The sequence below is a fragment of the Gallus gallus genome, chromosome 9 (genome assembly GCF_016699485.2).
Source record: "Gallus gallus isolate bGalGal1 chromosome 9, bGalGal1.mat.broiler.GRCg7b, whole genome shotgun sequence".
Lineage (NCBI taxonomy): Eukaryota > Metazoa > Chordata > Aves > Galliformes > Phasianidae > Gallus > Gallus gallus.
The window spans coordinates 10,422,283-10,437,959 of NC_052540.1; the positions used below are offsets into that span (position 1 = coordinate 10,422,283).

Consider the following 15,677-nt stretch of genomic DNA (forward strand, 5'->3'; position numbering starts at 1 on the left):
AATTACATGGAAGACCAGTTCTTCTTTTTTTTTTTTTAAATTGTCTTAAAGAATAAAACACCCTTTATAATAAGTTATAAATACGTATTTAACAGGTCAAAGCTGTTTTTTTTTTTTTTTTTTCCCCCATCAGGTAGCATGAAATTAAAAAAAAATCTGATCAAACTCAGCAGATGAAACCCTTATAGTTTCATGGGATTAAATCTGCAATTCTTAACCTTCCGTGACGGTATTTCTTACATTTTAAAAAAGCCCCACAAACACTGAACCTGCACATTCTTTATATGATTTTCATGGTCCCTTAGGTAAACCAAATACTCTTTGTGAAAGTTAGCATTACAGTCAATTATCATTCCCCTCCCTCTGGGTACTTCTGTGACCAGCTGTGACATAGACAGAAAGAAAACACCTGAAAATGTTCTGTGCAGCCAGCTACTCCTCTACTGCCCACCTTTAGGTATTCCTCCTTTTTCTAATAGTAGAAAGAACAGTGTTCACGGCATAAAAGGATTGGGTTCTTCTCTATCACAGATCAAATTCTTTAAGTCATAGCATATTCCTATTCCCCTCTACCACTAAGAATGGAGAGTAAAGGTTTTGTCATTGTGATGCTGGCTGTGATGCAGGTTTTATTGTAGTAGAACTGGTGCTGTGCTTGGATCTGAGGAGCATTGTCTTAAAGTCCAATTTGACCTATAGATAATGACAACTAGCTATCTACTGATATAGTATAGAAAATACTGTCAACGAATTTTCTTCATCTGACCTTGTAAAAGTTTATGTAAATGTCAAATCTGTATTTGCTGAGTAAGTAAGCAGATCCCATTGTGCAGTGAAGGTCAGGATGATAAGTTTTGTCAAATAGCCTTCACTAGGAGGGCTATGAACATGTTTGGCTAGGAGGAATGGTGCTAGTTTTATAAAACAAAAGCTATTCAAATGAAGTCCACCACCCTCTATCAGGATGACTTGAACCTATAGAAGTCGAGAGATTCCTGAGTTCTAGGACTGTATTTATGAAAAATAAAAGGTCAGCCTTCATTTTCAGAAGGGCTCTGCCAATTTTTTTTTAGGCAAGTAAATTAATAGGCTGTATTCCTCTTGACTTTGTGCTCTGACTTTTATTGTACTCTAAAAGCTCTTAGAACAGCGTTAAGACAAAAAACCTTTGTCTCTCCTGTTTTGGATGTATGCATCCTCCGACGGTCGTGAACTCATGAAATGTAATGCTACATCACCTCATGCAATCCTAAAGTCATCCATAAATCAATATTTTATTTTTTCTGATTTATCCCCTCCACCTTCCCTTTGCATCCCTTTGAGAAGTGCCATGAACTGATGCTAAGATTGGTTGATTAACCATATATTTGAATGCGTGATGATGCACATGTTGTGGTGAATCAGACACCTATTTCAATATCATAAAATAGAAAACAGCTCTTGAGTTTCTCTGCTGTCAAGAATTGCATTATTTTGAATCACCGATTGCTGGAGTGTTCTTAATTTTTTTTTCCCCGTCATTTGTACTTTTGCCTTAGCCTTATTGGTGTTTCTGTGTTTGAGGATGCTGAAATAGTTGAATTCAGCTCACAGCTATTTGAGCCAATACCAACAGTGCCTATTCTACAGCAACCACTGAAGTGGGAAGAGTGCCAGTGTAGAGACAAAGCTTCCAAACAAGGCCTATTGAGGGTCTGATCCATAACCTCCTCGGAAGGCATTGTGAATGACCTTAGGGTTTTGCATCCCAATAATAGCTTTCCATAAAAGAGTTCAATTCAATAGTACTTTCTAATACATGGCCTATCATTAATGTGCCCATTGGCATTCCTGGTAATAACCTTAATCATTTTGAATTCCTTTATAGTCTCATGGCTTTTACAACAACACTGCTGTGATTTAACATTAATAACAGACCCTTCCTAGGAAGGAGTATCAATTTCTTGCTTAGGTAATGTTATAATTAGCAACATCTTGCTGTGACAATTGCTGCTATAAAAGAAGTACCATTTATAGATGGTATTACATATGCAGCGTGTACTGCATGCACATCCAACCATCCTTATATATATATGCCTGGAAAGGCAACAGTGAAAGATACACGTGCATAAAAACATTTGAAAACACTTTAGATGTAATGTAAAATATTTTTTGTGTATTGAAGGCTGTAAATGAAATAACAGGAGCCTTGGAAGAAGGATTTAACTTATGGTTATGTCTATGTTATGAGCTTCCAGTACTTTTATATCATATTTAGGTCTTGTCTATACTGTTATGTATTGTCAGCCAACAAACTATAATTTCATGCTTGAGCAGACTGACAAAAGCCTAGTCTTTTGTTTCTTTCTGTGTTCACACTGCACTATGCTGTATTAATAAAGTGTGAAGAGGAGGGAAAAATAGAATTAAAAATTGTCACAAGGAATAATAATATCCATCAGTACAATCTACTATACTAGATACTATGGTAGCTTGAGCAGTAGTTTGTTCTGGTCAATACACTGGGATTCCATTCAGTACACTAAGCTGTGGAGCAACTCCTTCAAGTTCTGTACTTTGACTTGATAGGAACTGTAATGGATAGCTATACAGGTAGAAGCAAGCTGCAGAACTGCAAAGTTTTTTTTTAAAGTAGGAATTTTTCTACTTGTAAATGTTGTCTGTGCTAGAGTATTTGACTACAGCTATTAACACAGTACTTCTTCATAAAGTTTACCTGTAAAAGAAATCCTCTGAACTTTGCTCTATCTTGTTACTGTATTTGCTGTTTTTTTTTTTTTTTTTTTTAATGCTAAATCCTAAATCTTGATGCCGTCAAGATTTAACATGCTACAACTGTCCACAGTGGCTTAATGCAGCTGAAAAAAAAAAAACAAACAACCACATTAACAGAAAAATGAAAGTGGTTCTGCAGGTTGGATTGTCTGACTGGGGCCTTGGTTGTGTGAAGTGCTATGTGCTTGTGGTGGGACTTGAAAGTCTGCTGAACAGCTTCTGTACTTGGCAAATCTGGGAGGAATGGCTCGAGTGCCTCAGCTCTCAGGGATGGGCAAAGATTGCTTAGGCTGGGGCACGAACAGCTCACCAACAGGCACAAAGTAGACTGGTGTCTGAGGTCAAGGAGATTCTTTAATTTCAGCTGCTAGAACTGGAAATTGGTCATACCCAGTCAAAAACCTTCAGACGTGTTATCTCTGGGTCTAAAGGGCTGGTTAAGTGACATAACAAAGCAAGACAAACCAACAAAAGGCTTTGGCAGAACACTAGACAGGAGCTTTAACTCCTTTTCTGTCCTCTCCGCTCCCGTGTGAAAGGCACAGTAACAGCCTGTGCTGAGCACCCTGCAAAAGGCAGAATCCAGAGTCTTCAGTTCCACTTTGACTTTTTTTGTCAATTTTCTGACTGACTTGGTGGGCTGCTAGTCCCTGTGCAGTTGATGAGCCTTGGAAGCCTTTCAGAACCATTAAAAAAATAACATTTTGGCTTTTACAATAAGCTTTGGAGCTGTTTTATATTGGAAAGATTAAAATATCATATTTTGTTTATGAATAATTTTTCTTTTAAAATTTAGAACTTGTGGAATGAGAATTGTACTTTTTAGCTATTGTAGATTTTCATGTATTTTAATATATTTTTACATGAAAGAAAGCAGTATACTTGCACAAAGACTCATACATTTCTACTGTTAGGCTCCGTGAAACATTCTTTTTATTCAGTTGTGATTATTGTTATCAGAAATTGAGAGAACCCATTGAACAGAAAAACAAAAGGTATGCTATGTCAAACGAGCTAAGATGTTACATACAAAAGCAGATGATTCTACACTGAGTTGTTTTGAATAAGCTGAAGCCCAGATTCTGCCTTAGAAACCATGCAAAACTCCTTCAAAAATCAATGACCATTTGACACAAAGTACAGAAAATAGAACCTAGCCCTGCATGTCTCTGAAGGATGGCAACAAGGATTCAATAACAGCTCACAAAATGTCTTTTTTTTTTTTTTTTTTTGGACACTATGAATCTCTTTTCACACAAAAGCTCTTCTCTTTTTCTCAAATCACAGTAGCAATGACATGCTTGCCTTTTTCACTTGTACCATGCCTGCACTATTTAATAATTATTTTGAACACCGGTTTTTTGAAATCCCATTCCCCCATGTTTCTCTACTCCTCTTGTCTACTTTATAGGCAAGAACAGTGCTTCCAGAATTATTCAGCTTGTAGATTATTTTGTATAGCTCCAAGGGATAAAGTTAGAATACAGAAAAGAATCTCATCACTCACTCGTTGTCTTCCTTTGTCATTTTTAAATTTGTATTTAGCCTATTTTTTGCTATATTTTTCAGCTCTAAGCATATATAAAGGTATTTCCACAATGTATGAGTTTCAGTGTCAGCATGAAAAACCTAAATAGTAAAAATTTCAAACTTCAGCTCCTTACTACTGATCCTTTTGATTATATTTTGTGGAACCAAAATTTCTGCAGCTCTCATCTTCCTTCAGAATCATGGTGGAGAAAGGGTGAGTTAAAAGATTCATATTGTGCAATAAAGGTATCAGGAAACTATCACAAATAGTCTTTATGTATGTCTTTATGTAATGGGAAGGTGAAAAGGAGTGTGCATCAAATACTGTAAAGAACCACTTTTTTTTTTTTATCTCTTTCTATTTAATTTTTTGTTTGTAGTTGGCAGTTAAATTATGTTTAGTAATTAAAGCATAGAATCATGGAATCACAAGGCTGGAAAAGATCTACAAGATCATCCAGTCCAACAATCCACCATCACCAATAGTTCTCATTAAACCATGTCCTACAACACAACTTCTAAACGTTCCTTGAACACCTCCCGGGTTGGTGACTTCACCACCTCCCTGGGCAGCCCATTCCAGTGTCTGACCACTCTCAGAGAAAGTAGTATTTCCTAATGTCCAGCCTGAATTTCCCCTGGTACAGCTTGAGGCCATTCCCTCTATTCCTATCACTGGTTACATGAGAGAAGCGGACGATCCCCAGCTCATGACAATATCAGTTCAGGTAGTTACAGGGAGCGATAAGGTCTCCCCTGAACTTTCATGTAAAAATAATTGGGCAGGAAAGAGAAAAGAGTTCTCATGGATCAGATGCTTACAAATCTGCTCTTTTAATAAGTTTTGAACTAAGTTCAGGTAGTTATTTCTAGTAATAAAATGCCCTTTGGTTTCCTGTCCTTCTCATGTCTGTAGCATTTGAGAAAGCTTTATGATCTAGTCAGCTGCTCTTGTGTCATTGTTGTGTAATGAATATGTTGTGTAATGAATAAAATTAATTGGCTGGGGTTTGTTTTACCTTCAGATTTTTTTATGGTCTGCTTGTAAAATCTGCAGAACAGATTTCTGTGCTTGATTAGCATCTCTCTGCTATGAATCCTACCTTTTCTGATAGCCAATTCTACATTACTGTTTCTGTGAGCTGCCCGAATGTGCTTGCATTGAATTGTTTGAATTCTTCTCAGAGAGGGTTGTCTTTTCTCAGTTTGGAAGCTGTCCAGCAAAATAAGATCCTGGTCCAAAGCTAGGACATTGTGTCATTTTACTGTTACTACCACAGTGATAAAAGGATCAAATCAGAGTAGCAGTAATTAAAAAAGATTTAATTCTTCAGCAGGTAAAAGAAAATGGAATGCATGTGCATGCTTACAGACTCTTGCCTTTTCTTTCCAAAATGTCTGTCTCTGATATGACAGTGGTAAGTTATCCCCTAAGGAAAATTCATTTGAAAGCCACAAAATTCTGAATTTTAATTTGATTGGTAGTTCACCCTGGAATGGAATTTTGCCTTTAGTAGTTTTTCCATTTTCTCACAAGCATAGAAAAGCACTTATCTTGCTTTATAGACAGCCATTATGGCTGTTTTATCTGTGTACAAAGGACAGCAGAAATAAAAAGACAGGTGCCCTGATAAGTTAAGGAGAAGAAACTTTTCAAGTCTACAAATAACACAATTCCTTTTGGCTGATTGATTTCAGGTGAGCGTAAAGGACACAAACAACCTTTTTCTTTAACTGAATGGTATACATCTGAATGATGGATAACTGCAGTTCAAGTAGAAACGTTTTTGGCAGCTGTTACATGGAGAATTGCCTCACTCAGAACCAGACTCCTGTTTCTATTCAACGTAACTGAATGTTAGTTCCTCAAAGTGAAAAGAAATCTGAAAAGAAGAAGAAACCTCCCCTCCTACTACTCTATTTGTGACAGTGTGCATGAGGGTATCTAAAAGCAAAGCTCTGAGGAAGTCAGACAGCTGTGTTCCTGCGGGTTTGGTAGCTCAGTGCAAGGGATGTGGTAGGTGTGTCATTGCAGTACCTGCAGTACACCTCTTTGCCAACTGATTCCTGCCTGACCTCTTGTCAGCCCTCAAGTCTGCCAGAAATAGGCAGCAGTAGAGCTCTGCTCATTTGGTCTTGGATGACCACAGCACACAATCCCATCTTACTCCATTGCCAGAAAAGATCAGACTTGGCTATAGGTGGGACTAAGGCTTATCTCTTGCAGTTTAACTCTTCTTAAAAGAAACTTAAGAGCATGTGAAGCCGTCCTCTCTTCCTTTTCTTCTGACTTTCCTTTATTGTACTCTTGCACACATTTTCCTTTTACAGTGTAAGACATTTTTTCTCAGGGCAAGTTAGACTGTGATGAGCAAGCTCACATAATTATTCCGCAATATGATATGAGCTTCTCCTTATGAAGAAGGTGAGTACTTATGGAAGGAAAAATCTTAGCAGATGCATTATGTTCCCCTTTCATCTTCAGTTTCAATTATTTCTGCATTTTATTGCATTATTGTGTATTTGAGTGTAGGAGTCCCAAATACTTTCTCTTGGACACAAATGCTCCACAAGTGGGAGAGCGGTACAATCATCTTCCTGACTGATGCTACAGAACAATCAATGAGAGCAACAATGACCCCATGTGAAGAAGTTGGGATTATGTGAATACAGAAAGAGAAGGAAGCTTTGTGTAATAACATATCAAACCAAGAATAACAGAACAAGTTTAGTCCAAAGTAACTGAAAAAGAAGGAAAAGGCTGTTTACAGGACACACTTAGATTCATTTTACCTTCATTTTAAGGAGTAGGTTGTGACCGGGAATACAGACCTTTGTAGAGAAGAAAGAATTCTAACTTCAGACAGGTACACAATCTTTTGAGATTAGGCAGCAAAAAACAGCAATGCTCATAAGCAAGTAAAGAGGTAGGGGACTGAGAAGAGTTAAAGCAGATTGCTGCCAGCTGGGGGAAAAGTTACAGTGGGATACATTGTGGGATGCATCTGGAATGGGAAATCTTTGCTCACCACCTGTTTGAGCTCTGCCCTTATGCACTCAGGTCTTGTCCCTGCAAGATGAAATTCCCACTGACTTATTTACTCACAAGCTAAACTTGGCTATATCTGCCTTGAAAAAACAACAAAAGCAATACAAAGCTGTGTGTATTGTACTGTTTATTTCCTAAAATAAATTCATGAAGTATTTTGTGTTGCTTTCCTCACATCTCCACTTGCCCTTAGGAGTATATCACAGCTTCAAATGATAACTCACTCTAAGTTGTAAAAACAAGGAAGAAGAAATAAATTCAGTGGAATTAACCCAATGTCAGATACCAAGTATTTTGCTTTGCATATTACTTGTTTAAATAATTGAGATGAAATTCCAAGAGCATACCTTGGTGTACTTACTTAAGATGGTTTAAACGATCTCTTCATTTTTCTTATTCCAACGTTAAAATATCCTAGCATAGATTTTAGAGAATGGCATGTTTTCCCTAGGTGTCAATACCTGATTCAAAGATACTTGCTTAAACAATCCTTACTGGATCCAGCTCTCCAACAGGCTCCTACTGTTTTATTCAGAACAAATATAACATTTGATTCTCAAAAGCCTTTTTCTTTTTCTTTTTTTTCTTTTTTTTTGGTACAATTCTACCCTAGTCTGGCATATTGTCATCATTTAAATTGACTGGAATAAGTGAAAATCACTCAGACTGACAGCAAAAAACAGCACAACTTTACGGCTTCTTTGGTGGCATTTCCTCCCTTCTGCTTTTTGGTCCAAAATAAACAGGCATAAGAGATGTTACTGCCAGTCAGCAGTAACAGTCAGCAGATTTGCGTTAAAGCCTAAGAGCAAATTCCCGACAATAGAAATGTCACAGTTTTGTATACTTTCAAAGTGTATAGCCAGATAGATGGTTATTTTTCACTATCTTATCTTTGGAAACCATATCATAATCCTCTGTGCAATCTTTTATCAGACACAAATATGGTGCTACATGACAATTTCCTCTTTTAAATTTAGCAGCAGAGCTTTGTAATGTTTAGACAGAGAAAAACAAACCTAGAAAGTCTGCGTGGATAATTTGTCTCTGTTAAAAGAGTGTTATCTCAAAAAATGCCATACTGACGAGATACTCATTGCTGTGAGTCACAGCATTAGTGGGCTGAACCATTATTGTGTATGGATATAGATTTTCACTGTTTGTAAAATTGGAGGTGTATTATTTGTAATACAAACACATTTTAGGATAAAGGCATAGTTGTAATATTTGAAAATCTGAATTTTGAAGAAAGATTATGACTTAAAGAGGTTGATACTTAAGAATGCATTCTGTTTATGACTTGTAAAAAAATCACACTACTATAATATTTTCATGAAATGCAAAGGACTTAGAAACTAGACTTTGTAGAAAAAAGCATCACAAACTCAGATTCAAAGTAACTTTCTAGATAAAATGTCAGAAGCCAAGATTTGAGATCTCTACCCTACGGATAACCTTTGGGAAGACAGTAGTAAAGAAGAGTATCATTTTCATTTCTGCTGAATTCTACAGTCTTTTCACTTTGCAGGCCCTGTTGCACAACTATTTCATATCGATTTCTCTCTTTCCCTTCTGACTCTGTCCCTTGTTTTGTAGTTCTACCCTTGTTGTCTCTTTCATTCTTTTTTTCTAACTCATACCTTTCTCCAGTTCTTACCATTTGTTTTCTTATTTCTTTTTCAGAGCACAGTTTTTTTTTTCCTTCTCCTTCCCTCCTGTTCATCTATCTCTTCCAGCCTACAGCTTTTAAGATAAATCATAACCACAGGCTATTTCTTCTGAAAAAAAAAACGAAGGCCTGGGTGGTAGTTAAAGCCAGTTATTCTGGTAGCCAGCATTAACGTTTAAGCACGTTTCCTGCTTTTTATTGCATTTACCTACTACTTCCAAGTATCCTTGAGTAATTATTCTAAGAAAATATTCTCATACTAAGAGCTTTTTGGCCCTTAAAACTGTTCTGATAGATGAATTAGGTCAATACATTCATTTATAACCAGAAAGATGTGTTTTTTTTTTCCCCCCATCAAAAGGCTCTTTGAAAGATAACTTCACTAGAATTTTTCTGAGGAAGCTGAAATATTTCATCTTACTTCATTGCAGATCATATCAGAATCACATACATATAGCTAGAATGTTAATTTCTACTCAGTAGTGCGGGACAAGGGAATAATCAGTAGATGTGCTACTGAATAATGGAGACTTCTTGTAAAGCTTTGCCCATTTACCTCCTTAGTTACAATGCATGGAAATTATCAGGACTTCTACTGTATTCATTTTATTTTTTGTTAATGGCTTAGGCATTATTATGATGGTATCTCACTGACATACACAGAGTCTTTCCAGTGTCAATTTGAAATGGCAATAAATCAGAATGGTTGCTTTTACAATCTCTTTGCACAGGTGTTAGTGACAGCAAGGGTCACTGATGCCGTTGTAAAGCGTAAGAGAGCATGGGTGCAAAGAGAATATGCTCCATCCACCTTTGCTTTGGGGAAATGTAGATATAAGTGTTGTGTCAGTATGAATGTGAAAGGCTGTACAAAGGCTCAGAAATCCAGGAAATATGAACTATGAGCTTCCTGGAAATCCTGCTGTAGAGCACAGCTTTGCATCTCAGCTGGTTCTCACAAGCAGCCTCACCACTGCACTGCTTTAATTCTCTAGGACTTCTTCGTATTTGGACCTTCAATATTTCTTCTCCTTACAAAACTGTAATTGATTTCAATGTCTTTAGTTTTTGTTTCTGAAAGTATAACCAATTTGGGGTGTTATGAAAGTGCCAGTTGTAATGAAACTATCACCTGCATCTTATAACAGAAAAGGATACCTATGATCAAATACATACCATACTCTGAACAGCCATGCACTCTCTGCTTTGGTTGTATTTTTATCCAAGTTAGATGCACTCTGCAAATAAACAAATAAAAAAGTGAAATGCATTTTTATGACAAAAAAGTATGAAGTTCCAATATTAAAAATACACGTCAAACCAATTACAGTTTACTGCACATTTTTCCCTTTTAATCTGAAAATTATAGGAATGTCATCTCTTCAAATAGGTTCATGAGCAATTTGGCTCATGTAGCACATTTCTAATTGCTGTATACTCGATGGAGGAATGCAGCATTTAGTTTTATTAATGATTTCAATTTTATTCAGCAGCTGAGAAGCACTATATTCTAAGATCAGTAAAATGTCATTTTGATTTAACTGCTACTGTAGGATTACTTCAGTTTACTCCTACAAGTTCAGATGCTGTTAGCGTATAGCTAACCAAGTGTCATTTCCAAAGGGACTGTGGTATTCTAATAACCGTGACACTGCTTTCTGTGCTGCTTTCCAAGGGTGAGAGGAACGCAGAAATATTGGAAAAGTAGGGATAATCATAAGCACCAAAATGCCCTGACTCAAAATACTCCTTTTCATACTGCAAGCTAATTCTGGGATACCCTGCACAGGTAGATGGGCTGTCATTTTACTGAGAATCATAATTTGGAATAATACATTTGTGAGAGTCTTCTGTGCAAAAACAGCTGTTTGGTCTTGCTCTGGGCATCATATCAATACCAGTGGCATGATGGAATTAGGAATGGGACTGTCAGTCCTCTAAAGGATATTTTCTTATTTTCTTGTTTCTGTTTTGCTGGAAGTTAGATTTCTTTGTAATTTGAATGCTTTTCTTCATGCAGTTTTAAATCAATTTGTCTAATTATTTTTCTTCTAATCTAATACATTAAAATTATTTTCCTGTAATACTTTAACATGCACATAAATGGGCTGATGATAATATCAATGTTCTTAAAACTGTAGAGTCCAGTTCTAAGCCATCATGGACTTGGGAACTTTGGTCACGAAGGAGATGGACAGAAATTTCTGCACCAGACCTGGAGGCCTCTCCATTCTGGCTGAGAATGGGGGAGTCTAGAGGCTTACTTTTCACACATTTGCTGGCTTTTAAATATCTTATTCTTAAGTGGATTCAGTCCTTCTTGTACAATCCCCTGAAGCTCCAATTAATGGTACTAAGAGTTGGCAGGTAGCTCACAGCTCATCTGGCTGAGAGATTTAAGTAGCAACAGGAGACAGTGGCACTTGATATGTTACTCATACAAGTTCTGTGTGAGGTTTATGAATATGTGCTGTGCACAATTCAGATCAAAGTATGATATGAGCTAGTAATACTTATGAAAAGCAGAAATGTATTCTAGTTTCACGTCATTACAATGTCATTACAAGTATTTGTTATTAGTATATACAAATAACAAGAATTAGTTATTAGTATATACAAATATTAGAAATAAAAGGAAAGCAAAAAAAAAAAAAAAAGGGGAAGAAGACAAAAGAAAGAGATAAGGGAAAAAAGAGAAAATTTAAAGAAATAACCTGAAATAGATTGAACAACTGTGATAGGTACTGAGTTAAAGCAAAGAGGGCTACAGAGAATGCAGTAGAGATCTGCATTAGTAAAAGATTGAGATGTCAAATACAGAAAACTCAGATAAATGAAAATAGAAGACCACAGGGTAGAAGAAAAGCTATTTTTCAAAGTAAAATTTATGCTATAAGGATTAGTGCTGTGGACATGTCAGAGCGTGAAATGTGTTACATTTATTTACACCTCCTGAATTGCGTTCCTGAGTTTTGTCAACAGAGATAGGTGTTGATTCACAGGGCACAGCTGGGCACTTGACGTGTTATTGTTATTCATAAACAATTATTTTCATTTTATTAAAAGAAGAAGACTAGAAGCCTAGTGGTTTCTGGAGAAATCAAGTTTTCACAAGCCATGTGCATTAGGTCATTTTTGTACCATTCAATTCAGCATTCTGTTATGTTTGATTGCTCGTGACTGCTGCAAAGGAGCATGGTTCTGAAATTAAATGGTTTTGAAACTCATGCAAGAATAGATTAAGGTTAGCAAGACAAATAAAGTTATGCATCCTGTATTCAGCCAGAATTTGGGCAGAGGCACTGCAAGAATTACTACCAAGTTGCTTAGGACAGTGGTATTTGTAACCTGTGCCTTCAAAATACATCAGTATCACAGCTTGGTGCAACAGAGTGCGGTACCAGCCATTTGCTAGGGACTGAGATGTAAAACTAAGGATATGATCAGATATGAATCATCTTTTCCTATTATTTTCAGAGAAACTTTAGGACATTTAGGCACCTGAATTCCATTCAGCTCAGTGACAGCTGAGACCCTAAATGACTTCTGATATATGCAAGTGGGTAAAGTTTAGATGTTCAGTCTAATATCTTTTATGTATTTCCATGTGGGGAGTGTATCTCATTCACTTCTTGCCCTAACTTCTTATCTACATATTTCTAATTGTTGGGTAATTTCAGTTGCAGTTGAGCAGCTTGAAGGAGTCCATGGGATGGTATAACTCAGAAACTGAAACACAGTATTTGGCACTTTTTGTTTATCTGTTGTTTTCGGGTTTTTTTGTTTGTTTGTTTGTTTGTTTTTCTGTTTGTTTGCTGTGAGAATTTGCCAAATCTCATGCTGGTATTCCTTACTCTTAGCATGCTAAAGGACACCTTACCTCTGTGTGTACTGACTCTCACAGAGTTACACTGTTGTAGACAAGGCTGCATCTGAAAGAATTCTATACAGGTGTGACAAAAGAGGGAGAGTGTCAGACAACCTGCTGCAGCTTTCTAAATGAGCTCCTTTAGTTTAAAGTTTTTGTGTTCAAAACACAGAGAGATTTCTATGTTAAAAATATTTTCAGAAACCTGACCTGCTGGGACAGAACGCTGCATGCTCATCTTTATTCCAGGAGATGGAAAGTTGTTCTGAAATGGTGCATTTTACAAAAAGTCACATCTGGAAGGTGATAAATAGGTGGATTTATGAAGGCTACATTTCTACTATTCTGCTTATCAGAATTCTCAGGATATCTTTGCACCTCTTTATAATTTTCTTCAAAGCTCTCTAACAACTTTAGTTACAAAATATTCATGAAATACATCTCCTTTTCTGTACCTCATACTATAGAGACACTTTTCAGTTCCTTCTCTTTACTTATAATTTGCTAGTTTAAAAATTTTCCAGCTATACCACTTTTTTGTCAAATGTTCTCCTTCTTGAGTGGTTCAGATTTATGCAGCACATACATCTGAAATCACAACGTACTTGGTTTGCAGCTTCTGCTTTCATATCTTCATCTGGATCTACACCAACTCTGTTAAAAAAAAAGAAATATATATATATATATATATATAGTAATGTGGTAATGGTCTGATGGATATCGGAGAGCTCTGGGGGAAGAAATGTTTCTCTTGTGCCATTCATTTCCTACCAGGTGAGAAAAGCAGGGAACTGACACAACATTGAGATCACTTTTCAAATCAGGACAGTTCTTAATAAGTTTTTATGAATGTGAGACACTGAGGTTAAATCTTCACCATATCTTGTAAATGACAGTTAAGTCACCCAAGGAGGAGCTAGAGTTTAAGAGGTAAATGGAGGAGAAGACTGCCGGACTATGGAGTTTCTTGACTGCGCATGGCTTGTAGCATTTGGAAAGTGCTTTGCTTTGCAAACAAACCATAAGGGAGCAAAGGAGATTGCAGTGGGTGATAAGCAAGATGATGAGAACCTGGGTGGCATTTTACTAATATGATTACGAAAAAAAAATTGTATGAGAAAAGTGACATGGAAGAACTGACATATTTTTCAGTATGGCTGATGCTGAGTGTGGAATAGAAATTGCAATTGAAAGGTGTTATGAGCTGAATGATGAACGAAAGCTTCTGATGATTTTCACACCAAGAAATGAAAGAGAGCAGCGAGGGGTGACTAATAACAAGCCTTCTTATCACTGGCATCTGAAATCTACTGCCAGCAGCCAACAGCCCCCGAGCCTCACAAACTCCCACACAGTATCGGGGCCACTCAGCTAATGCAGAATTTACTGATGCAAAGAAAATGTATTCTTACACCAGATGTTCATCTGAAGCCACTGTACTGTTTTTCTGATGGTCTTACCCCTTGACTGTACTTTTGCTTTCAGAAATATACATTTTAAAATCATATTTAATATTAACAATTACATACTTGGTATTCCTTTCTGTAAATATTATGCATACACTCTTCAGTTAGAGACAAGGACAGGAACTACATCCAGAGTAGGCGCTTTTTGTGTGTAAATACTGGACGCAAGAGTGAAAAAAGATTTGTTTCTTTTTCACAGCTTTTGAGTTTCAGTGAATCTGAGCACTTTAATCTTTTTATTAAAAACAATGAATCTGGTGCAGACTCAACAAGGAAACAGAGTGCATAGCTATTTATTTTGCTGCTTCTGTATTCTTCCTGTTCCTTGAATTGCTAGAAAAGTCTTCTGACAGTACTAACCTATTCATTAGTTTAGAGTAAAGCAAGCTAGCTATTTTCCATTCCAGTAAAATGGAAACATTTGCAGGGGAAAAGAAAAGGGAACATACATGAAGGTTTAACCATCAGTCTGACACTGACCTTGTTATTGTCATATGCAGAACTGTGATGTCTTTATCTATGCTCAACACTGTAAAACTCAGCAGCGTGAGACAGTCCTGTGCTGCAGTGGATGGCTTAACTGCAACAGGTAGGGAGGTTGCTACAGCAGGGAACAGTGATGCAGGTGGAGGTGTGATCATCCCAGGCTCATAAAGTGGGTCAGAATAGGAGAATCCAAGTCTCCTGAATGCAAATGTATACTCTGTTTTTCAGACTGTGCTTACTTGATGTGTTCACTGACAATATCACATAGCTGACACAGAAAATCACTGGTAATGCGATAGTTAAGGGACAGCATAGTTCTGGAAATCATATAAAAGAAATAATACAGAGAATTCAAAGCATTTATGCATGATAGGTATAGCTGAAAGACTCCAGCACAAACTTCCCCCCGCTCTGTTCTCCTTAATGAGCTTGACTTGACCTCAAAGAATCGGTCTCCTGGGACAGAAGTAATTTAGCCTTTGTGCAGTTCTGAATTTACTGGAGTTGAGAAACTGCCAGTTCTGACTGACTGTGTGTGCTGGAGTTGTGATGCGTTTATTACAGAATGAGCTAAGACAACAGAAAACATTTCACCTGAGACTAAAAGAACACTAAGAATGTGAAAAAGACTAGATAGTGGGATCAACAGGAACCAGTTTCTGACTGCTGGACTGTCCCAGTAATATAACTGTTAGCTAATCAGGAACAACAGGAATCCACTGGCACACACACACACACAGAAATAAATAAATAAATAAATAAAATTAAAAAAAAATCCAGGCTTTAAAGAGTTATGCAGATATTTCTTTCCTGTGGTATGCTACATTTTCTCAG

The 15,677-nt window shown here is 36.8% G+C and overlaps 1 protein-coding gene across 3 annotated transcripts in view; it reads right to left on the bottom strand.

The window, feature by feature from the left end:
• Positions 1-15,677, bottom strand: part of SLC9A9 (solute carrier family 9 member A9) — a 177,119-nt gene that overhangs the window by 40,760 nt on the left and 120,682 nt on the right. For 2 of the 3 annotated variants that reach the window (XM_015276871.4, XM_025153339.3), the window contains exons 13-14: positions 13,497-13,545; positions 10,200-10,261 (exon numbers count right to left, since the gene is read on the bottom strand). In XM_015276871.4, coding sequence (XP_015132357.1) covers positions 10,200-10,261; positions 13,497-13,545 — 111 coding nt within the window. 3 annotated transcript variants of the gene reach the window in all.